The following is a 26,007-nucleotide window of genomic DNA, read 5'->3' as shown; positions in this document are numbered from 1 at the left end:
GTGTTTAGGTTGGACGAATTTACTTGTCAACTGTATTGGTATGACCCTGACAATCTATAAATGTTTTAATAGATCTTATATAAAACGAATTTATAATCTACATACATTTTTTTTTATAGATTATTGGGTGCTATAATATAGTTTATATATACAGAAAGTGTTCATGGTTGACGATTATTCTTCCTTTTTTGACAGGAGGACTAAGGATTTGCAGTGGGGCGATCAAAATTGCGTTATGACGTTTGGATATGTATGCTACGACGGTGAGTTTGTTTTGACATAACATATATACAATGTTAAAATGCACCTTCAATACTCGTAATTCTTTTCAAAATCTGAATTTTACTTCATTGCGCAGGACGCTTATTGTAACAGACACACTTATTCACTCAGCAGTACATGTATAAAACACAATTGAAAACACTATACAATTGATAACTGATGCTTCTTCTTTCTTTGAAAAGAATATGCTACACTTGACTAAGGAATACATATGCCAAAAAGGTAAGAAAACTACTGGTAGAAGTGCCTGAGTGATCACGATGCCAAATATTTAATACGTACATCTTGAAAATACTGGTATCGCCAATAATAGTTTAATTGGTTGTGAAAATATATGTTAAGGTAGCGAGACTATTATTTGTGTTGAAAATTATGATTTTCACATTTATTTATTAATTGATGAAATGCACTATAAACTTTCATCTGATAAAGTCAACGTAACCTAGAATGTCATATAAGTTGGTTAAAATGTAGATTTTCTGAAGGGAAGCAAGGCAGCTTCAGTACTGTTTTCCAAAATCAACAAGACGGCTTTAATTTGTGTGCCTATATGTTTCAAAGATTAACTCAAGACAAAGCAATGTTAGGATGTGTTATCAGTAGCTATCTGACACACAATGAGTGTTTCAAAACATTTGAGTGGTTTGTCTCCGCCCCTGTTTATTTCACAGATTAGTCATTTGCATATGAATGTGTCAGACACAAGGTCAAACAGACACTGAAAAAAATCATTGATTTTGGTGTTTCCATCTGCCGATTTTATTGAATTATAGCTATCCCATTCCTTTATTTTTTGGTTTCCAATAACCTTACACATTTGGATGCCCCTGCACATGTTAAAACAGATCTTGATGGGAAAACCAAATCGCCTGTGATAAACAAGCTTGAACATCTTTGCTGTGACTTCATCAACGTTTTCTAGGAGTTTATGTTTTTTCAAAATACAAGGTCTTTAACAAAAAATAACGTATACTTATTGTCGCCGGATTAACACCAACTTTTCACAGCTTTAAGTTGACAATGAGAGGAACTCCAGACAAACTATTTCATGGATTATTTACCAATGTGCTGTGGTTTGAGTTGGGGGCAATGCGACTAAAACAGCAATTAAAATTCAGAACACTACTTTTCAAATCGCGTTGCTTGACTAAAATGACCAGACACATTCAATTTACCAGACTATTGAACAACTAGGAAAAGTGAAAAAAAAACTTCTTATCACCAACATAAATGTGTAATTTTTTTTGTTACAAAAAAGTAATTTTTGGCTTTTGATTAAGTAATACACAGTAGAAAGCAGATACGCACATTTGAAAAGCTTGAAGTCTGCCGATTCCAAAAATATATATTTTCCTGGGTCTATTTGTAGTCATTTGGTCATAATTAGAAGATGAAAACAAGTATGCAAATAAGTGTCCCGCTACCTTAAGTTTCACCATTATGGCATTGGATGTGACAGTCACAGTCACAGGTGATCTACTCCTTCCTGCAACTATCGGTGTAACTACTCGTATATTTGTACATTATCAGCTGTCTAATTCTAATAATCTCATAACCTTTACAGAAATTGATCCTACCGAGAAGCCAACCATGAACCTACTTCATGACAACCAATGCTGGTCACCCTATCTCGGATGAAAATATACATTGCATGAATAAATAAATAAATAAATAAATGTGCTAAACTATATAATTGATTCACGTTTTCATTGTTGATTGTCAGTATGTGTCGTATCATGTATTGGAAAGTCGTATTCACATTTTTGTCCTCAAAATTTTTTTTTGAGTACACACATTACTTCCATGTAGATCCGCAAATTTAAAAATGCACATCTGTGTAGCATTTTAAAACTGTAGTAAATCCTGAATCGAATGAGTGTGTTAAAATCACTGCGATAAGGTGGCATTGAAAATCTATTCCGTGAAACAAGAAGCGTTTAAACGTTTAGGATTAGTATTTCTTTGTTTTAGTACATTTTGTCAGTCGGTATTTAAAATCGGTCATACAATGTTACACATTTGTACGAACATATTGAACAACGTGCTTGATGATATTCCTATGTAATAATAATAGAACGGCATGGCGCGACAAAAACATTTGTGGGTATGGAAGTTATTTTCATTCATCATGAGTTATATGGTTGTAATATCATGTAGTGAATATTGTATATAATACAGTAGTATAATTACTGCATACGAGTATAGTAACAAAATATCGAAAAAATCACACGTGTATATAGCATTGTGTTGATATATGTACACCATCACAAAATTGTAATGTGTATTTCATAGTGAGAAGATTCCCAAACATAACATGGTTTTAGTGTACATCATATGCGGTGTGGACTAGATACATAGATACTGCAAAGAAATTGCAAAGTTGTAATTCGTATCACATAGTAGCAAATTGAGGATGTATTGAAAAGGTGTATATAGCATGTGGTGTGGAGAATAAATAAAAACATCACATACATAGATATCGAAAACGTCACAGAAAGATAATATATATCGCATAGTAAATGGATACAAAAATAACAAAATAAAAATGTAATTTATTGTTAATTAATCTTCGAAAAAGTATTTGGGTATGAACATTTCGGTGAAGATTGATTCTGGTTTATTAAGGTATAGATGCAGGTTTGTGGGCACCTGGATTTGTTCATGCTTTTTAATCCCCAGATGGTTAGCAAGATTTAGCAAGGGCTGTACAGAAATAACAATTATAATACTAATAAAAAAAAACATGATGGAAAATGATACACTATATTTAACTTTTACAAAACGATAACAGATTTAAATTTGGGACTGTTGCAGCCAATTTCATTATGAGCATTAGCACAATTCTTAAAGGGTGAATGGTTAAACAAATTGTCCATTATTCCCACTTGTGATTTTCAGTTTGTCGTGGACGTTCAAATCTAAATAGCTTTCACAATTGTTGTGCATTTCACATGAAACTTTTACATTGTGCTTTTCAGTTGTTTATTAACAAAAGGCGTCCAGATATCCTCAAGCAGGATGTTTTCTGTATATTCAATTCCAGTCAGTATTTCACACTTCGGATGTCATTGTGCAAGAATTGCAAAGCTTTAAAAAATACGCCCAGACGCACTTTTTTCGTGAAGACGTCGTCGAAGTAGTGTTACAGTGGCAAGTAAAAATAATAAAAAAAACTGAGAGAGCTAATAAAACTGATGTTAGCCGCCTGTGATATTTTTCATGCAGCCAGGCGTAAACAAAAGGGCTGTAAACGGCTGAATTCACGGCAAATCAGTGACTTATAATGAATATTAAATCACAGTTTTCGCCGCTAATTGTCATTTGAAACATGTATATTGCACTAAAAACTAGCTAGGAACAGACATAAATGGATATTTATGTGGTATTTATTCATGAGACAGAATAATGTAAGTGGAAACTACTAGTAATACCTAATTTTGTTATTTGCCCTCAGAAAGTTTATGCAAATTCAAATTTTGGCATCTACTCATGTGCATATAGAACATGGTTTTCACTATGGAGATAACGTATTGCATGTAACAATGAATAATATCACACTTATAGGTAGAAAACGTATAGCAAATTATTAATAAGTTCTTAATTAAAGTTATCTTGATACATAAAATGACCAAAATACTTGTTTTGTATTTAATCTCAAAACAGTAGCATTTCTTTAGTGATCTGATAGATAAATAGGTCAGTTATCTTAAGAAGTAACCAAATCAAATTACGTGCATCAACCTCCAGTAATTATTTCTTGCATCCAATTTGAAGAATACACGCCCAACATACCATGCGCCATATCCTTGATTATTTACTATTAGTGTATGTGTGTATTCCATGATATACCATCTATCAAAGTATTGCCTACAATACACATATTTAATATGTATAAGTTTGAAGTGAATTGCTCAAGGCATGTATGAAAGACATTTGGGTGGAGACAAATTTGTCAAAAAGTAAATAGGCTCTATTTAAATTTACAAATTGAAGTGATGTCTGCCATGTTTGTCCCAATCATGACAAGATTGCACATACATGTGTATCAGGCGCACACGCACCACACACACACAATAACACAGGAAGGCCTGGGATAAATTGGGCATTTAAATATTGTAGTTACTCAAAAGTATTCTTATTTGGAATATTGAATTGAAAAATGAGTTACTAAACTTCACTTGGAAAATATTTTCACTGAAGGTATGATTCAGTGAAATTACCCTTTTCTCTATTATATTTTACTTTCAACTCGTCGAAAATTCACAAAATAATAAACAATCTTACAGTACAGCTGAGCAGAGATCATAAAATGGAATGTTCCATTTGAGAGGGGCAAATAAGTGCGGGCCATACCTGACAGAGACACACAAAATCATGATTGTTTTTTTGTTTTTTTTGCATTTGGAATAGTAATATGTTAGGAAGGTAATTTTAATAAAACTACCTCTCACAATAATAGTGACCCATTAGGTGTATGATGAACATTTTTTGCCGCTAGTAAAATAATCAAAGTAATCAAAGTACAAAAGGAACCCATAACTAATATAAGTTAATCAGGGAAACAATAACACCTTGTTATTTTTGCCCCAGGATGTGATGGGAACTAGGTGTTACTGCAAGGGGTATGATAAAGACTAGGTACTATAGGAAGTGCAGTAGTAAGGGAATGCATTAAGATTTAGTATAGCACACTTATTCAAAATCTTATTTATAGAATCATGCAACGTAGCAATTCATCAGCTTTCAGGGTGATTCTGTACATGCAGATATGCGTCCTCAAGATCAAGTGATGCCAGGTAATTGCCCATGCTGAAATGTTCTGTCGTATGGTGATTCACCTACCTATCTAATCTGTACACCAAAATATGTGGAAGTATTGAGATATTGGATTTCACTTCATATAGTATAATGCTTCATCTTACTGGATCGCTCAGCAAGGTTATTGACACCAGTGATGTTGTGAATGGGGCTAACGGGCAAGCTAGGTTTTGTAGCCGTGTTTGACTATGAAAAAGGATCTCTGAGATGGCAGTCAAGCTGCCATAGAAACTCACAATGTGTGTGCCACATGAGGCGAGGGAGTAAGAAATACTTATATAGCCTCCCGAAGATGCAAGTACCTTTACTTCAAAAGTGAAAGTAAGTTGTTGTGCCGTCTAAACCGCTGCCACTCTCATGATAGTTTGCATGTCCGTGGTTATCACAGTTGTTTCTGTCATCCATTACCAACTGTTTAAAAAATATAAATGTTTTAATTGTTTACTTGCAGTTTTTTTATATGTCTTGGTAATCGCAAAAGCCCACATGTGGCGATAGTTAAAGTAATACAAAGTAAGATGTATGTACAATTACAAAACAATGAATAGTTAGTAAAAATAAAATATATAAAATTAAATTCAGCTGATACTGATTACGTCAAACCCAAAGCAAATACCGGCATCGATCTCAGTTAACAATGATTAGAAGCAGTAAAGTAGTAGTCTTGCAATCATCGTGTGCTGCAATACTATACTTGAACAAATTAACAGTTATAAATACATGCAGATTATACACATTTAAAGGGTGGTAGATATATGGGTCTCATCAGAGGTACATTACTTGGGGTTTGCAACTACGGTGACATGATACCAAGATCCCGTTACAATCTCGCTCTCGCATAAGCGTTCCAACTCAGAAAAATAGCTGCCCACGATATGACGGATTACGAGAACTATATTTTCTGTACATTTTCGATGTATTACATTTTTCACTACGATAGTGGCAAGAAAAGTTTTATTTTTTCATTACAAACCTTGAACATTGATATATATCATGTCAGAAGGTCGTAGCCTCAGTCTCGCTATCTACGAGATGAGACTTCAATGGGATCTTGACATGATGTCATCATACAGTACTATGCGAGTTGCAAACCCCAAGTAATGTACCTCTGGTCTCATATAAACACAGATGACGACTTAGACTGCACAGATCAACGAGACGTGCAAACTGAGACATTACCAAGCTTTAAATTAGGTATTTCTTTGGTGACTGGAAAGTATCGAAAGAGTCACCGACGGCAATTAGTGCAAATCAATTAGTAGCCTATTTAATGAACCAAGTATGATGTGCTTTAGTTGTTGAGGGGCGTTTTTAAATCTGCAAAGCTCACCAAAAAGTAATGGTATTTACATGTAGTGTACAATAATACACCAATAAACAGGAAGTAGTTGTAGTTTGAGTGACAAGTCTCAACAGGAACGTCACCGGGCAATTTCTACGTAATGCCGCATGAGGGCGTTTACATGCTATAACAGTCTCTCGGGCCTTACTGCCCTTGCTTGAAATGCCTTTGGCATTTCTTTCGTTTGATTGTACTGAAGTAGGAAGTAGTCGCATCCATGCTGCAGTGCTAATTTACATGCAAAAAAGTGACCGTGCAGCAAGGACTGTGCAGTCCTATGGCACAGACACTGCAACACTTTGCGACAAGGCTGAAATTTTGATAAGGCTCACTTTGCATTTGTGAATAACTGATATCAATTTTAAAGAATATCAATTGTATTCAATTTTGCCTTCAAACAAATCTTTTTCCCACGAAACTTGTACTGGTATAATGTACGTTTTTTTTTGTATTTTGCTATAAATGCGCTGTTAATTTCAAGGCATGGTTATTTTGTGATAGGTAAAAAAACATTTACTTAGAGTATTCTAAGTTTAGTATGCCTTGGAGGCAAATATATAATACGTTTTATTTTTTTGTATTTTGCTATAAATCTGCTGTTAATTTCAAGTCATGGTTATTTTGTGATAGGTAAAAAAACATTTACTTAGAGTATTCTAAGTTTAGTATGCCTTGGAGGCAAATATATAATACGTTTTATTTTTTTGTATTTTGCTATAAATCTGCTGTTAATTTCAAGTCATGGTTATTTTGTGATAGGTAACAAAAAATTTACTTAGAGTATTCTAAGTTAAGTATGCCTTGGAAGCAAATATATAATTTGGAGCAGATCAGACATCCTGTGTTGGATTGCTTTGCATTGATTATACAAGTTGTACTGGAAGTGAATATTCTCCCGGTCTGTTCCAGTAATCCACAGCTCTTACCCGGTAATACCCAGATATTGATGACGATGCACCTGGAAACCAATACAATCACAAGTTTAATATACCACATACTACATTAAAGTGAGGCATTCTGATCTACAGGCTCAAGTACCAAGACCCCAAAATCCACGATAAAAAAAGGAATGTGACCCCGGGGCATTCATGTAGGTATATACATTCTGGGAGTACCCATACCCAATGGACATGGGATATGAAGACAACCACCCTTTAATAATAGTAAAATTCACAAACTCTAAATGTGACCCCCACCACACAGGGCTAAGACCACCCAAGTTATTGATTTCAATCATCTAGTGAGAATATCAAGTGAATAACTAATTGACTGGTGTATGTGAATAATAATTACCTCTTGAGTAAACCATTGAAGTGAATATCAAATCAATGTCGTTGATTTTCTTATATGGACCTTCAGAACTCTTTGAAGAAAACTCTACTTCAAATGTTTTGAGACATTTTGAATTGACACATCCATCGTCCCAGATAATTAAAACAATCTCATTAGTGATTCTATAGAGTCGTACACCAGTTGTCTATGGAGAAAATAAAAGCTATTACACTGCAGGAGTAATTTAAAATTATATACCCACACCTATATTATACAAAACAGGTCCTGGAGTTCTACATTTTCATTACAGCATATCAGTAATTTTCTGAATTTGACCCACCATTCAAAAATCTTAAATTGCTGTCTTGCTAAGGACAATGAATTTATTGCTTGCCTCTTGCTAAGAACAATGGAATTTATTGCCTGCTGTCTTGCTAAGGACAATGAATTTATTGCCTGCTGTCTTGCTAAGAACAATGGGATTTATTGCTTGCCTCTTGCTAAAAACAATGGGATTTATTGCCTGCTGTCTAGCTAAGAACAATGAATTTATTGCTTGCCTCTTGCTAAAAACAATGGAATTTATTGCCTGTTGTCTAGCTAAGGACAATGAATTTATTGCCTGCTGTCTTGCTAAGAACAATGGGATTTATTGCCTGCTGTCTTGCCAAGGACAATGAATTTATTGCCTGCTGTCTAGCTAAGTACAATAAATTTATTGTTTGCCTCTTGCTAAAAACAATGGAATTTATTGCTTGCTGTCTTGCTAAAAACAATGGAATTTATTGTCTGCTGTCTTGCCAAGGACAATGAATTTATTGCTTGGTGTCTTGCTAAGGACACTGGAATTTATTGCTTTAATTTAATTTAATGTAATGTAATGTAATTATCTGAAAAAATAAATATGAATTTTGCATCCAGTATGGATCCTGTGTTATGCAGTATAATGTCAGTACATTGTTTTGTGTAGTTGTGTCTCGTCGTAGTGTACTTGATTTTTAGGCTACATTGTATAGGCGAATTGGTGAAGGCAATGAGGATTTGAAACCACCTATAGACAAACTAAAATACAAAATTTAGTGATAGTCCCATGCATTTGCCCTGAATTCTACACAGATTATTATTAAAGTTGGCTAACACTGGCTTCCTAAACAAACCCTCAATGAAAATGGACAGGGACTGTCATGTAATAAATTGTTATTGTTTTGTATTTGAGTTAGATATGCAGATCTATTAAAGCACATACTAGTGATCATCTCCAACACTTATATAAGCATATTTGCTTCTAATTTAGAAAACAGAATTACAGAACAGAAACCTGTTTTGATGGTAACCATAAAAGAGAAATTAACCTGGTCTGGCTGAACAACTGGCTTCTTGCACAAATGAACCAATAAGACACCAGGCATATTTAGTGTGAAGTTTAATTTTGCAGTGATGGGTGTAAATGGAACAGGTCCTACTATTCTTACTGGCTCCTAAAAATAAAAATATGATATTCATTGTAAATATTAGAACTCAAATATGCCAAGGACAATAAATTTGCTCAATGTTACAGCCGTTCTGAGAATTATTCGGACAGTCAGTTAGCATATATTTTCGAACATATATCTTCGAAGTCATTTTGCTAACTGAATGTCCGAATAATTCTCAGAACGGCTGTATAAGAGGAAAAATGTCTCTTTCTGGCAGTGAGTAATGCAACAACAGATCTGATTTGTAATATTTCATAAAATTCATACAACTAAAATCTTTCTGGAGAATTACACACCTTAATCAATCTTAAACTTTTTTTTTTTTTTTTTTTGTTGTATTTATAAACTTTTATTGGAGTTTGCACTGAAATTAACATCTTACATACCTGGTTTGTACATTACAAATTGCAATTAATCTACATATTGTGAAGTGGATTGGGTAACATTTTTCATAAAATATCCCCATTTCTTGTTATGAGAAGTCAACTTATTCCGTCGGACAGCAATGAAGTACTCTATCTCCAGGAAATATTTTACATATCTTTTGTATGCCATGAATTCTGGCTTTTGATTTTTATGTCTACACAAGTAAATATATTTTTTGCTACCAGAAAGAGGAAGTTGACTAAACATGTAAAGTTTTCATCCCCAAAAAGGATTTGTTGTGCATTCGGGAATGCCCTCAGGCCAAGCTTACCCCCCCCCCAAAGCATATACAGTGTTTCCCAAAAATCTTGGGTGCATTGACATTGGTAAAACAAATGGATAAGAGATTCAGAGCATGATGAACAGAAAGTACACAGATCAGACTCCACAATGGGAGGGTTCATCTTAAATAATGTTTTGTTTGTGGTCAGAATATTATGGATTATTTTGAGTTGAAATTCTCTGAGACGAGTATCAATTGTAGTACGAAAGGGTAACTGGTAGATTGGCAACCAAGACATCAAGTGTGAAATATTCAATAATACAGTAAAATAGGTCTCAGATCTAGGCGAGATAAATTTGTTGTTAACAATACTCTTAGCTACAGTTTTCGTAGTACAATTTTGTAACTCAACCGATGTACTGCCGTGTTTAAGTCTAACTGGTTTATCCAAAGGGTTAACATTCTCGTCAAAATCAGAGTTGTTTAGTTTGTGAGGTATGCACTGTATCAGGCCATACCATTTTAGAAAGCATGACCCAGGTACTCCTTTACTCTGAATCTCCTCCCATGCCCGTAGTTTCCCAGTTTCCTCATACATTTGTTTAACAAACAAAATTCCAGCATCAACAAAATCCTGAATGAAGACCGATTTCCCTCCCAGAAGAATCAGTTTGTTATTCCAAATTATTTGCTCAATCTTAAACTTTGCTAAAACCAAACAAAGAAATTAATTTTATTCCTAGAAAAGCTTTACCTGATTATTTCTCATTTGCTTGAATTGTTCATCTGTGGGGAAGACTGGTTTCCCCATCTTTTCCCACAAGGCGTACGGATTACCATTACTGTTGTCAAGCAGATACACTGCATAGTTTATATCATCTGTTGATAAGAAATAACACAGACACAGTTACGTACAATTATTCAATTATTTAATAGGTTTTTTTTTAAAGTGAAACTGTAAGTCTTAATAACATTCACTGGTAGCATAGTGGTTGTCGCATCAGACTTGTGATCATAAGACCCAAGTTCAAATCCTACCTTAGGCTGAACATCAAAAGGGTCGACCCCTACCCTGGGTGAGTGGCCACAGACTCAATGGAAAGGCCTATTACACAGGCCGAGATTCATTCACCAACGAATGCGACTTTGCGGGAGCCTTGGATAAGGTCCGCAGGTGCTTGTGTTCGACCGAGCCTGGTTGATGCCAGGATAGCTCATTAAAGTTGCCATTTTATAGAGAGATGACCACACAGCCCTGTCATGTAGTCCCAAAATTAATTACTCATGAAGATATTCAATTTGGACAAGCAAAAATAAATAAAGAAAAACTAATATAGTTACAAATGTATATTATAAGAATTTACTGTTGTGGCATTTATAAACCCTGGGGGCAGCCATGTTTGTTTTTATTATTAGAGGATGCTTACGCATGTAATCGTTCCATATTTGGAATTCGTGTTTCCTACTATGGTAAAATGAAAATACCCGGTGCAATACTGCAACATTACGGCACGCTGTAACTCATGGTGTTGCGGCGACAGATGTATAATGATAGATATTACCTTTCACTGTTGATAGCGACATTTTTAAATTAACGATATCTTGTTCAATCACCGAACTTGTATCATCACTGTTGTAGATGAGGACTGTAACTTGCCAACTAAAACAAAAATATTGACTGATGAGAAATGCTTGACATTGCACATATTATGCTTCACTTATTGCTATATACCTGGCCTGAAATGAGCTCACCCCCAAAAAAGAATCTCTAAATTGTGCCATTTGGTGGCACTAAACACCTAAGATTCAGCAAGGATTAGTATGCGACAGATTGTGATGTGCAAATGTCTAGTCACTATAAGTACGGTAGTTTTAGTGCATTCAAATACTGGTCCCGTCTTTGTGTGAGTTTAGATGTGAAAAGGAATTGTATTGTTTTCTCATACCTATCTGATGTGGCATTCATTGTTGGTATATGTTTAGATGCAATCACACCAACTCTACTATCGTTGCCCACAATGGATCCATTCACTGCAATGATAAATCAAATAACACAATACCATAATTCATTTGAAACCTATAATTGTTTTTTTATCACAACACAGATGGTTTCTTTCTTTTTAATAATTAACTAACTGGCAGTGAATGCTCGATCTGTTTAATAAAAAATATGTTTCAACTACTGGCTCTATCCCTCTCTACAGAGTATGGTTACACTGTTTCGACATCGTCATGATAAAAATACAAATCTACAATACGTTGCATGTCCTGAATGTATCTTGTAGTTAAAACTAGAAAAAGACGTTTTTGACTTAAAAATCAACATCAATCAAGTAATCGATGCAGTTACAAAATAAAAGAAATCAAGATTAGATGTGTTGATTCACAGCCTAACAATACACATACTAAATCTCAGCAAGTGATAGCACCCTGAATGGGCCAACAACACATGACATGTGACAGCAGCTGTACATCTCCCATCAATGCTAACAACCCCATTATACTGACAACTGGTTTCTTTATATACTGAACACTTACCTAAGACATGTGACAGCAGCTGTACATCTCCCATCAATGCTAACAACACCATTACACTGACAACTGGTTTCTTTATATACTGAACACTTACCTAAGACATGTGACTGCAACTGTACATCTCCCATCAATGCTAACAACCCCATTACACTGATAACTGGTTTCTTTATATACTGAACACTTACCTAAGACATGTGACTGCAACTGTACATCTCCCATCAATGCTAACAACCCCATTACACTGATAACTGGTTTCTTTATATACTGAACACTTACCTAAGATTGTGACAGCAGCTGTACATCTCCCATCAATGCTAACAACCCCATTACACTGATAACTGGTTTCTTTATATACTGAACACTTACCTAAGACATGTGACTGCAACTGTACATCTCCCATCAATGCTAACAACTCCATTACACTGACAACTGATTTCTTTATATACTGAACACTTACCTAAGACATGTGACTGCAACTGTACATCTCCCATCAATGCTAACAACCCCATTACACTGATAACTGGTTTCTTTATATACTGAACACTTTTAGGTGTTGTGTTGTTCATTTGAAATCTAGCAAGTAAAGTCCTCTCATCAAAATAATGTGGATAGAAATTGAGGAAGCCATTGTCATTGCTAAGCAACGCATAGTTGATCTTGTTATCAGGTCTTTTTAAAACTAAATTTTGATGTTGAGCAATTATCTGAAAATAAATGTATTAAAGAATTATTGATACATGTATCAGCAGAATACATTTTTTTCTATGAGATTATCTTTTGATATCACTTGTGTGTATAGCTGTTTGATAAAACCATGAGTGGCATCATGGGATTCATATTTCCTCTATTACAAGATGGTACAACAATTGCATGTATCGGTATATTGATTTATCAAATTTATTTTGACCATAGACAAACCACTGTTATGCACATAAGCTCACATGCTTATAGAGCAAATAACTTGTATGAGCATGAAACAAACATAATTGATTGTCAAAAAGAGAAAATCAGAGTAAGCTGAAGAACTCTGGTATGCTGAGAGTATTGAAGACATATTAAAAATTAAAGCCTTTTAAACAAGAAGCTTGGCAACTAATATTTTTCTGCTATTTGAGATGTACAATGTGAAAACTATGTGATCCACATTATTGAAGTTTATAATAATTACAGAAAATATATTTGATCTTTTTTTTTTCGGTTTAATTGAGTCCAGAGAACCTCTACCACAAGTTCAATTTAAATCACATTTTGGAATATCTAAAATTGTGTAATAATAATTAGATAATCAATATGCAAGTTTTTCATTATTATACTAATCACATCACCTCAGATACAAACCAAATTTCCATATTTGGCAAATTCGGCAATTAATAATCCCAAACTAATGCATTTTTCCCAATTATTATGCATAGATTTCAAGGGCATGTGCGTACCAAGTTATAGTGTTATGATTAATTTTAAAAAAATTGATGGAAAGCTGAAAAGTATTATTATTCAAATTAGGTTAATTATTATGGATGTAAATAACTCCCAAATTAATTAGATCATTGCATTTTCTTAGAGTATTCATGTACCAAGATTCATTGAAATAGGATAAGTGCTTGAGATATTGATGGAAAAGCTGAAAACTGACTAATTATTATGCAAATCAGGTAATTATTATGCACAAATTGAATGTAAAAAGGTCTGCGCTATGTACAGACCATCAATGTACCGAGTTTCATTGAAATGTGATTAGAACTTGAGATATTAACCCCAAACCAATCAGGTATGTGCATTGTCCTATGTGCCAAGTTTCGTTGTAGTGTGATGATTAGTATGTTGTTTCATATGCTGCTTGCATGAATGAATAACTGAAGACCTTACGTGTAACTCACTGGGTTTATTCTGTATAGTAGGTAAACAAATACAGACCATGCTGCGTCCGTCACTGACTCACAAGAGAGTACATGCGCAGTACTCTAGCTACTTAATATTCATGAAGGCGGGTCACAGTTCAACATAACATCTTGTTACATCCTTTCTCTTTTAAAACAAGAATGAAATTTAAATCAACACTTCTATCGCGTAAAACATATTTCAAAAGTTCTCAGTTAATGAACTATTGTTCTCTCTTGAAAGCATTCTACAGTTCACAATCTAACAGTCTATCTAACTAACAAATTTCTAACTAATAGTTCTAAACTAACAGTTCTCTACATAGTCCGTTAAATATTGCGGCTTTCTGATTACTCTTCCTGATCTAGTCATTCTAACTGAATTTTCCGCTATGTTTTGTGTACTACTGTATGCTTTGTCATCTTGCTCTGCTATGGAGACATCTGGAGATATGATCTTGTGTTCCTGCTTCTTGGTTTCTATTCTTGTTGCTAGATTTGCAGGAGTTCCAACTATGTCAGCGGTTTCATTTGGAGTGTATTTCTCACAGGTTTTCCTCAGGTGTTTGCGGATTCTACATAGAGTTCGTCCATCTTCAATTGTAATTTCATATGACCTAATGTTCACTTGTTTGTTGACTTCAGCCTTTTTACACTCTTTGTCTGATATTGCTGTAGGCATAATTCTTACTGTGTCTCCTTGCTGAAGTGTTTGTAGATCTCTGGCTCCTTTGTTATAGTAGTTATGCTTGCTTAGCTTTGTTCTTCTTTATCTGCTTTCCTACATTCCTCACTACTGACGGTTTGAGAAGTTTTGCAGTTGTAGGTAGTGTAGTCTTTGTTCTCCTATTCATGAGTCTCTGCACTGGGCTGCTGTTCATTCCTTGAGTTGGAGTGTTTCTGAAATCTAGTATAGCTAAGTAAGGGTCTGTGCCAGCTAGTCGTGCTTTTCTCGTGATGTTCTTTGCTGTCTTCACTGCGTTCTCAACTTTACCATTGCTCTGGGGGTATCGTGGAGAAGAAGTAATATGTTCGAATTCCCAATCTTTGCTGAATTTCTTAAATGCTTCTGACACTTCCTGTGGACCGTTATCTGAGATACATGTGTCTGGTATCCCATGTCTAGCAAATTGGGCTTTGAGTTTACTTATAACTGTTTTCGCTGTTGTATCTGGTAAGTAGTCAATCTCCCAATAGTTGGAATAGTAGTCTACAGTGACTAAGTAATCTCTTCCATTCAATACGAACTGGTCGGTCCCAAATTTTGCCCACGGCCTATTTGGAACTTCATGCGGAATCAGAGTTTCTTTCTGTTGTCGCGTTCCTACAGTCTGGCACACATCACATTTTGCGATGTAATCTTTGAACTCTGCACTCATGTTTGGATAGTACAATGATTCTTTGGCTATGCGTAGACATCCTTCAATACCAATATGTGATGAATGAATACGTTTTAACATATCATCTCTTAGTGAACGTGGTACTACTGCTCGTTCACCTTTGAATATCACACCATTCTGAGTGCTTAGTTCATCACGGATATGAAAGTAAGGAGTTATTTGTGCAGTTAACTGGGCCTTATTTTCTGTAAATCCAGTTTGTATCACATTAGACAACATCTGAAGGCTTTCATCGCTTTCTGTGTGTTGTCTGATATCATCTTTTCTCGGTTCTGCAATCGGTAGATAATCTAACATGTTCACTGTCTCAATATCTGTCTGCAAACCATCCAGGGGTTCATCCAGCAAGTATGCACAGCTTAGTGTATCTGCTAAGTACATTTGCTTTCCCGGATGATATAACAGGTTTACCTCATACTGTTGTAATCTTAACAGCATTCTCTGCAGTCTCTGGAGTACTAAGAAGAGGCTTCTTCAGGATCATCTCCAACGGTTTATGATCAGACTGTACATTGACCTTTCTGCCATAGGTATACTGGTGAAATCTTTCTAATCCAAAAATAACTGATAACAACTCTTTCTCTATTTGAGCATATCTTGTCTCAGCATCCATTAATGCTCTGCTTGCGAAAGCTGACCATTCTGGGTTAGGGCTGCACCTAAACCGGTTTGTGACGCATCTGTCTGCAAGGTTAGTTCTTTATCCATGTCATAGTATTGTAGTACTGGATAAGAAGTGACTAACCGTTTCACTTCATCTATTGTATCATCATGGATTTTCCACCAACACCACTCACTATCTTTATGTGTTAGCTTTCTGAGCGGCTCACAGATATCACTAAGTTTTGGTAGAAACTTACTCAGGTAGTTGACAAATCCTAGGAATCTCTGAATTCCAGCCACATCTTTTGGCTTCGGCATCTCAGTCACAGCTCTCACTTTTGCTGGATCTGGCTTTAGACATTCATCAGTTATGAGGTGTCCAATGAATGGAACTTGACTCAACCTCAATTTGATTTTGTCTTTGTTCAGTTTCAGATTGCGCTCTCTGCATCGATTCATCAGTGCACGCATCTTTATGTCGTGGTCTATTGTAGCTTCACTCACTGATTCTCCTTCACCAAATATCAGTATGTCATCGACTATGGACCTCACACCTGGCAATCCTTCAATAGCTTGGTCTTGTCTACGCTGGTACTCCTTGGGCGTTGTAGATATACCAAAGGGCATTCGTAACCAACGAAACCTACCAAATGGTGTATTGAATGTAGTTAGATAAGAGCTCTCCTTATCCAACTCAATGTGCCAGAAACCATTCTTGGCATCCAAAACACTAAACACCTTAGCTTTGCTCAGCTCTAGTAATATGTCTTCTATAGTCGGTGAAGGGTAATGACTTCTATGTAGTGCTGTATTCAAGTCACGAGGATCAATGCAAATTCTCATTTTGCCTGGCTTGATTACTGTTACTAGACTAGACACCCAGGGTGTTGGCTCTGTAACTGGTGCTACTATTTTCTCTTCTATCAGTCTATCTAGTTCATCCTTTAGCTGACCTTTGACTGCAACAGGTACTTTCCTTGGAGGATGGATGACTGGTTGCACATTTGGGTCTAACTCAAGGTGGTACTTTCATGCTAATTTACCTGTACCTTCAAAGACGTCTGGAAACTCTTTGACTATTTGCTCTGCTGACACTGGCTTCATATCAGTTTTCTTGTCAGTTCGGTGTACTGGTAGTCTCATCTTGGCTGTTGGTTTGTCATTAACAACCATGATTTGTTTGTGTTGTACCTTAACTAGTCCCATTTGTTGAATAGCTCTACTTCCTAGTAACGGTATGCTTGTCTCATCGTCAACTACTACAAACTCTGCTCTGTATTTCTTTCCATTCTTTGGGTTGACCATTTTAACTTTGGTCTGTCCCTTAGGCTTCATCGTTGCCTTGTTGTACATCACTAGTACTCTATCTGTCTTTATGAATTCGTAATCATTCACATTGCCTAGTTCCTTTAATGGAATGATGTTGCATGATGCTCCCAAATCAAGCTGAAACCTGACTGGTCTCTTATTAATGTTCCTTGTAGCATGTAGCTGCTTGGGAAAACTGCTCTCAGTCACTCTATTGACATATTCGTTTTCTGGTGATAATGTGACTAACTGTATTTCCTCACACTCATTGTCACTGTATTCTGCTATATTATACACTGCTTTCTGTTTGCGCTTACTCTGCACTGTGAGGCAAAGTGATTCATCCTTTTGCAGTTATGGCATTGCTTTCTATAGGCAGGACATTTGTCTTTATCGTGGTCATGTTTCTTGTCACAGTATTTGCAACTCTGTAGCGAAACACTAAATGTCTTCTTGTATGACTTCTGTGCTTCACCGTGTGACTGTCTCACTGCATGGACAACTACAGGGGCTTCTATAGTTCGGATTCTCTTTTTAGACAGTTCAGAAGCTCTGCAGATCTGGAGACACTTGTCTAAATCTAAATCCGTTTCTCTCAACAGTCTTTCTCTGAGTCTGGTGTCACCAATACCACAAACCAGTCTGTCTCTGATGAGAGAGTCATGTAATGTACTGAAATTACATGTTGCTACAAGAACCTTTAAATCTGTTATGTACTTGTCAAGTCCTTCATGTGGTTCTTGATTTCTAGTGAAGAATTTGTATCTCTCTACTGTTTCATTCTTCTTCGGGTTGCAGTGATCATCAAAAGCTTTAATTAAGTCTTCCAACTTGAGATCTTTCTCTTCTTTCTCAAATTTCATTGTTTCATATATCTCTCTTCCTTCTTTCCCGATGAGATATAGAAATAATTTGCATTTCTTGTTTTCTTGTGTTTCTGTTAACACTAGCTCTGTATAAAGTGTCAACTCTTCTTTCCACCTCTTCCACACCAATGCTAAATTGTTGGCGTTCACATCAAGCTTATCTGGTGCCTTGATGTTCTCCATGTTGTGTATCGTAACAACAGTGTAGTGGAAATTTGCAAAATTCAAATCTGTATCTTGTTTTTTTGGGCCACCGTACTTCTATTTCGGTCGACTCAGGTTTTGCACTTCTGGGCCACCGTACTTTTTGAAACACGATCTTTTTCAAAGACGTTGCTATGCTTCAAAATTTGTACACAGTAATAAATCATCAGCGATTCATCAACATTTACTCACAGATTTTTGTGAAATCTGATGCGTTTCTGTCAAACTTGATGTCGCTGAACTGCCGTCGTGCGTTCACTGTCGATCTCCGATCGCCGGTAAGTTCAATCTTGCTTCTGTTACGTGGATCAAATTTCTTTAGTTATGGCAAATAACAATCACTTCTGACACCATGTTTCATATGCTGCTTGCATGAATGAATAACTGAAGACCTTACGTGTAACTCACTGGGTTTATTCTGTATAGTAGGTAAACAAATACAGACCATGCTGCGTCCGTCACTGACTCGCGAGAGAATACATGCGCAGTACTCCAGATACTTAATATTCATGAGGGCGGGTCACAGTTCAACATAACATCTTGTTACATATGTGACATACATGTATCAGTTGAAAAGCTGAAAATTGACCTATCATTATGCAAATTAGGTAATTAATATGCAAGTTTTACCCACAATTTTAATAATCAGATCTTTGCATTGTCTCATAGCATACATGTAGGTACCTAGTTTCATTAAAATCCAATGAGTGGTTTTTCAGATATCAGTGAAACAGTCATGGTACAGCTAAAAATCAGCTAATTATGACATGCAAATCAGGTAATTAATATGCATGGATTTAAACTAAAACCTAGAGTAATCAAATCTGTGAATTAGCCAAGAGCATCTACACATCAAGTTTCATCAAAAACCAATATATTGTTCTTGAGATATCAGTGGGAAAGCCAGACATACACACAGATGCACAAAACGGCGCCAGCGAGATTCGAAAGCCAATCGTTCAGTCAAAACCAAAGCAGTTAGCCAATTGGCTAGCGAGTTTGCAAATTGACTGCCCCAATACTTCTGAGACTTGCTGTAAGTCATGCTAATTTATGCAAATTACACATCGATGTACAAGAGGTCAAAGGTTACATATAAATTGTGGGTACGTTCATTGCAGCTGTTCAAAGATATGCATAATATTTCATAATCTGAAAGGGAAACCTTCCAAGCCCAGGGATTGCACCAAAGAATCATGGGACACTATTGTTTATGTTATTTACGAAGTTAATCTATCTTTTGTTATCCATTGTAATTTTAATCCAGAAAGTAAATATGTTGTGAGATTAGGCTTAACTGGAAGTGCCCCTTTAACAATATATGCTGTGATTAGGTACCATATATTAACTATCCAAACATCACATTACAACTTACAGATCCAGTATTCCTACATTCAAACAATTTATATACTAAACAAAGCTAAAACTATTACATCAAGACTTTCTATCATTATCATCTATAATAATAATCTGATATGAGTTGATTTCTACCTTGGCCACGACAGCTGCATATCTGACATCAGCTCTCCAAACCTCTCCTTTGCTCCAACCAACAAGTGGATCAGCTTCACTGTGAATAATTAACAAAGTTTCTTAAGAATTATATTTAACAAGTATAAAAATGTCTCTAGCCATATTACGACCAAGTACATGTAAAGAAAGCGATAATCAAATACTTCTCAATCAGAATATCATTCATTGCATTTTGAAAATAGAATTTTAAAAATGAAGCACTTCATAGAAATATTTAAGATATATATTATTGTAACAGTTACTCTTACTCATTATATATTGGTAGATGTGCTAATGTTGGATGTTTTGTTTGAATTCTCTTTATTGTCTCCAATTCTGTGTCTAATATATGCATAGATGACCCTTCACCCTGTGAGAGAGAAAATAAAAATGTTTATGTGGTAAACAAGAAAATAAAATTTACAATAGTGTACATGATATATTTATTAATTTATTTATTTATTAACACACAACATCCCCCGGAGGGGATGAAAAGGGTTACAAATCAGATATTAGTAAAAGAAAAATAACCACATAAAAAGTAAGGGAACAAAAAGGCATAAAAAAAAAAAAAAAGATAATAATTTGAATACAAGGAATGTATTACTGGCTTAGTTTATGTAGGTGCTGCTGTCTTGTATTAAAACAGTTTTTTAAATATTGCGCTAAAGGAATAGACATTTTCTCATCACTTAGTAATGATATGAATTTATTTTCATTACTAAATTTGTCAAAATTTGGTATACGTTTATTAGCTACAATGTAAAGTTTTAATCTTATTTCATTGTAATGAGGACAATTTGTGACAAAATGTTGTTCATCTTCAACATGGTCATTGTCGCACATATTGCAGACTCTGTCTTTAAAATCCAATCCTGTATGCCGGCCTGTTTCAATTTTCAGACAGTGGTTGCCAAGTCTAAATTTTGTTAAGGATTTGCGAAGTTCACTGTTTTTCATAATTGTTAAGTAGTTTTCTTGTTCTATTTTGGTTTTAAAAAGTTTGTAGGTTCTTAGTTTATTTTTAGAATTTGATTTTTTCCTATTGTCATTATTTATTTCATTTTTCCACTCAGTTGTAAACTCTTCTTTTAATTTCTCATCAATTGTTTTTAATTTTGATAATGAGATAATATTTGTTTCATTTAAAAGATAAGAATGGTTAATATTTTTTAATATCAGATCAAGTTTTTTAAACCATTTACTTTTAATAATTTTATTGACATAGTATGCTTCTTGAAGTAGAGTATTTGTGGAATTTCTGGTGATTTTCTGTTCACTGCGAGGTCTTGCATAATGCGCGAAAGACGTGGACCGAAAAATCTACTGCAAAAATCAATTTAGTTTTGAATTTGACACTCTTATTTTATAGTTCAATGCCAAAATGCTTAGGATTCAGTGAGGAATGTGGCTTTGAGGTACGTGTACTTCAAATTAGTTACATCACAATTGCCTATCATTTAATATGTTTACCCCATTATTAAGCACAGAAATACCAAAACAATGCTTCTGCGTTTGTTGAATCTTTTGACACCACTATGATGCTGTGATCTTCGTTTGTCCTGTTTTTATGTTTGATTTCATGCATATGGTAATAGTCAAAGCCAGGAATGCCTTCGTAAAACTAAAATCCAACTTGGAATTAAGCAAGCCAATACAGTCAGAAAATTAAACTCAAGCTCTACAATAGCAATGTAAAATCTGTCCTTCTCAATGCATCTGAATGCTGGCGTGTAACATGATCAAGTTATCATCTTTCCACAAGGAGAATTTGCAGAATATTCTGGCCAGTGATCATATCCAATGATGACCTTTATAGACAAACATATTCTAAGGACATTATTATTGAAATTAAGAGCCGAAGACTGAGATGGTTGGGTCATGTACTCAGAATGCCTTCAATTCAAGTTAGTCACCAGATGCTGTGAGTGAATTTTTTTTTAAACTTGCATAATCCTACTAGCCACAAGCATGCACTCTACCACTGACCCAATTCATTCCACACTCTATCAGACCATGATAAAAGTTGTAACTGTGATCTTATGCTTTCATACAAGTTAGACAAAAACTGTTCGACACTACATTTATTTGTGCAGTAACATTCAGTAAATATCGCTAAGTATGCACAAAGGCAGTACAACAATTAAAACAAGCTCGGCTATGCATCAGTTGATGTATTTCCTTCCTACCTGAGTGTATACTTTGTGATATACTCTCCAAACCTTATTTATAACCTTATAAACCTTATTTACAATCTTTTCCTGCATATAATAATAAGTTTTTGAGATTAACCTGCATTCTTCAATCATAATAAAAACACTGGTAATGGAAATGACTGACAAAAATAAGGGAAGAAATGAAATAAAGTCTAAGTGAATCAGGCCAGTTGTAAAAATATAAAAACATTGTATATTCATGATCCTTGCTATGAAGAAATGTACCTTATGGTGAAATGCAATGTAATCCAATCTTACACCGGTCTCACCAGTGAAATAGTTTTTACCACTCTCACAATGTTTTAGTAATGCCCAACATATCGGTGACTTTGGAGGGTCTTTGCAGCCTCCTGCAGGACCACCAAATTTTAACAATGGACTGGCAGCTTTTAATCCCTCTGAGCAGGCATCGTAGTAGTTTAAAAATCCTACAGAATGAAAGAATTGAAATAAAGAAATTTTTCTGGACTGGTTCTGTTTGCTTTTCAAAATCGATAATTTTTTTATAAATTGCATTTGGTGTTTCTGTCTGTATACTGTAAACCACTTTAAACTCGCAATAGATAAATTTTCATAAATCAGTGAAACAAAATGGTTTACAGCACTTTTTAATTAAAACTATTTTTTTTACAAGAAAATTTAATTTTTCTGTATTTTTTCTAAAACCTTAACGAAAGCTGTAACATGCATATTTTAAACTAATGCATAACAGAAACACAAAGTCATTGGCCCGAAAAGTGCAGTTGATCAAGGTATAAGCAATAAGTTCATTTATCAAGGATTTGCGCTTCTTCATAATACTGCAATAGTGTTTGTGCTTAGATGTGTCTATGGTCAAAATAAGTCAGATTTTATTCACAATAAATGATTTTTTTGGTTTATACAGGAAAAGCATTGCGTTTGTAAAATGAATGGATGTTGTCAAAGTCATTGAAATCTGGTTTGTTCCAGGTCTCAAAATTCCAGTGTGAAATATAACCAAGTTCATATTGATCTCTGAGTAAAATTAAGTAAATGCCACAAAATGACATTACCTTGTAGTGTTATATTTAAATCATCAAAATCATGGTGATCAGGTTCATTCCATGTCTCAAAGTTCCACTGTGATACATACCCAACACCGTACTGATCTGAAATAAATAAGAGACCACACAATGACATTATCTCTATGCAAAACTACACTTAAAAACATTGCAACTATTTTACAGATTGGGTACAGTAATATAAAAGCTAGGAGGAAAACTTTATTTTCTCTGAAAACAACATTTTTATATATACTAAAAGAATGGCAAATTCAGTTTGAATATAATCACACTTCTTTCTGTAACTACCATTACTAGCCATCTCTAAAAAAAACAATATTTTAAACTATTGGGACCAGGTCCTTTGCATAACAAGTCCTTTGCATAAACACTACTGTATTGTAAGGCCGTCTGCTCAGTTGTCAAAAAATTAGAGATCATGTTTACCAACTTTCTACCTCAATATTTCAGAGACTTGCTGTAAGAATCTCAAAGAAATGTTCACTGTTCCAAAATTTTCCGGTTAATTTTGTCTTTTTCATTCATCATTGGCTCTCATATTTAAAACTGGGAAATACAGTCAGCCAACAACCAATCAGAATAGAGGTTGCTTAGTACTGTTCCTGGTTGAAAATGCTACTTACCAATGTATCGTTTTGCTATCATTGTCACCATGTCCCTCCACTGTGTGACTTGTACCTTGTCATCAAATGTACTATAGTGACTTGATGGGTTGCCCATGATCTCAAAGCCAGGTCTTAGACCATTCTGCCATAGTAAGTCTATCAGCTGATCTAGCAGAGTGAAGTTATATATTGCAGTGCCATCTTCAATCCTATATGTATGAATTAAATAGATCATGTGACAATTAAGACAGTAAGGGATGGGCCATTGCGAAACTGGGGGTGGAGTTTGAATGATTTGAATAAGAAGTCTTGTATTTCTACCAGTTGGTCTAAGAGAGTAAAGTTATGGTACACTGCAACTATACAATATTCTGTTTGATTTGATTTGTACAATTTTGAAAACTTACTTCATCGTTATCATATCCAACAACCAATGGATTCTGATTTGTTCAATACCATTGTGTGGAATAGAACCGATATAGGCTAAATTTTGCACTTCATCTTCACTTAGAAAATATTTGTAGCCATCTTGGTGTGGTTCAGGTGGACTGGAATTGAATTACCAAAACATTTAATGTATTAAAACACTAATATATACAAGTTTGAAACAACAATTTTTTATACATCCTACAATTATATCCTGATAATCTTTCATCTGAAAAAAAGCAGTTCACTAACTTCTAGATTGCTTAATTTGTGTTATAGCTGATATTTTAATATGACTGTCTTGCTTTACTTTACTTGTAGAAAGCAAAGAATATATGTTATTACTAATTTAGTCAAATTGTTCTAACGAGAATTTTTTTTAGTGCCAATATTTCCCCGAAACATCACTGTACAAATGAACCAATAATGACAACCATACTTGCTCCACAAGTAGTTCATGTACTTACATAATTGGCACAGATGTTTCTAAAATATTAATAAATAATACATTAATTAATGATCTAGCATAATAAATGCATTTTTTTATTTATGTTTGCCAAACACAGCAAGGCACCTTTACTCAAAATTATCCCCAAATCATTCTCCTGAATTGTATGCAGAACAGTGCTTTATTTTTATCAAAAATTCCAGTAAATTTTTGAATTTGAAGAGTGAAAAAAATCAGGTTACAGTTAAATTATTTGGAGAATTGCTTGAATTACAATTGCTTTTTTCAATTTCAATTTCTCTTAATCGAAACTTAAATTTTATTTGGTGAAATTCTCCTGATTTGGAGAAAAGTGTCTTGCTCATACACTTCAATACAACCACTCCCTAAACGCTAACTTTATTTTAATAATATTAAAGCAGGAGCGACAATAACAACACAAGCGAAAATAACAACACACGCTAAAAACGCAACGGCTCATGGGTAGACGCTTGTTTGTAAACAATGACGACTCTCCCGCTTTAAGATTAATTTATTAAAACATATCATATCTCTCTCTCGGGGGAGGGGGCAAAACAAAACAAAAAAGAGAAACAGGCGAAACTGAATAAGACACTGCCACGCCCCTTTCAGATTACATTGGTGGAGGGCAATATAAATACAATACATTGTATAATTATCAATGACAATTTCAATCACAATGTGAATACATACCAAAAACCCGTAGATTTCCAAAAATGGGTGAAGTTTGCGACCACAATATCATCTACGGTAATTGTGTATTCGTCTGTGCGACCCGGAAATACACGTGACGATCGAGTCATTCGAGAGGAAGAGGCAGACTTGACAACTTGCACAGCTAACCAAGACATTGGCAATGAACTCCAATAAATCACAATCAGCCAAGCAGAAAATTGTGAAAACTTCATGACGTTCACTTTCTTGGTTGATTAAAGAATTGGTTGCAGGCAACACAACAAGCTATTAGCTATTGGACCATACTAACGTGCACTACTTCAGAAAGTCTGTTGTTGAACGAGACAACTGAGACAACTTGAATAAACTACCAGCTGAACTGAGCGCGAATAAATAACAGCGCCACCAAGAAGAGTTCGACCGTATGGGG

At 34.9% G+C, this 26,007-nt stretch overlaps 2 protein-coding genes across 3 annotated transcripts in view; one reads left to right on the top strand and one right to left on the bottom strand.

Annotated features, from left to right (window-relative positions):
• The window catches only part of LOC102810402 (mini-chromosome maintenance complex-binding protein-like), a 66,135-nt gene extending 64,160 nt beyond the window's left edge, over positions 1–1,975 (top strand). For both annotated transcript variants that reach the window (XM_085504343.1, XM_085504344.1), the window contains exons 19-21: positions 196–263; positions 465–504; positions 1,847–1,975. In XM_085504343.1, the coding sequence (XP_085360469.1) occupies positions 196–263; positions 465–484 (88 nt within the window). In that variant the 3' untranslated portion in view covers positions 485–504; positions 1,847–1,975. The remainder of the gene's footprint in view (positions 1–195; positions 264–464; positions 505–1,846) is intronic.
• Positions 1,976–5,386: 3,411 nt separating this feature from the next.
• LOC102805060 (alpha-L-iduronidase-like) lies at positions 5,387–25,964 on the bottom strand. The gene is made up of 14 exons (XM_085504342.1): positions 25,596–25,964; positions 24,415–24,555; positions 24,026–24,216; positions 23,394–23,489; positions 22,585–22,787; positions 20,413–20,513; positions 20,123–20,201; positions 12,831–13,077; positions 11,785–11,869; positions 11,401–11,498; positions 10,593–10,717; positions 9,067–9,192; positions 7,736–7,919; positions 5,387–7,400 (listed from the first exon to the last, which is right to left on the bottom strand). The coding sequence occupies exons 1-14, from the start codon at positions 25,808–25,810 to the stop codon at positions 7,306–7,308; spliced, it is 1,986 nt and encodes a 661-aa protein (XP_085360468.1). The 5' UTR covers positions 25,811–25,964; the 3' UTR covers positions 5,387–7,305.
• Positions 25,965–26,007: the final 43 nt, after the last annotated feature.

The sequence above is a fragment of the Saccoglossus kowalevskii genome, chromosome 10, assembly GCF_978046115.1.
Source record: "Saccoglossus kowalevskii chromosome 10, keSacKowa6.1, whole genome shotgun sequence".
Classification (NCBI taxonomy): Eukaryota; Metazoa; Hemichordata; class Enteropneusta; family Harrimaniidae; genus Saccoglossus; species Saccoglossus kowalevskii.
This window is presented reverse-complemented; position numbering and strand designations above follow the sequence as displayed.

Coding starts and splice junctions, on each gene's coding strand:
- LOC102805060 (XM_085504342.1), bottom strand. CDS start 25,810: ATGAAGTTTTCACAATTTTCTGCTTGGCTGATTGTGATTTATTGGAGT. Junction 23,490..24,025: donor GATAGCAAAACGATACATTG/GTAAGTAGCATT, acceptor TATTTATTTCAG/ATCAGTACGGTGTTGGGTAT. Junction 13,078..20,122: donor ATGCAGCTGTCGTGGCCAAG/GTAGAAATCAAC, acceptor ATTTATTTTCAG/ATAATTGCTCAACATCAAAA.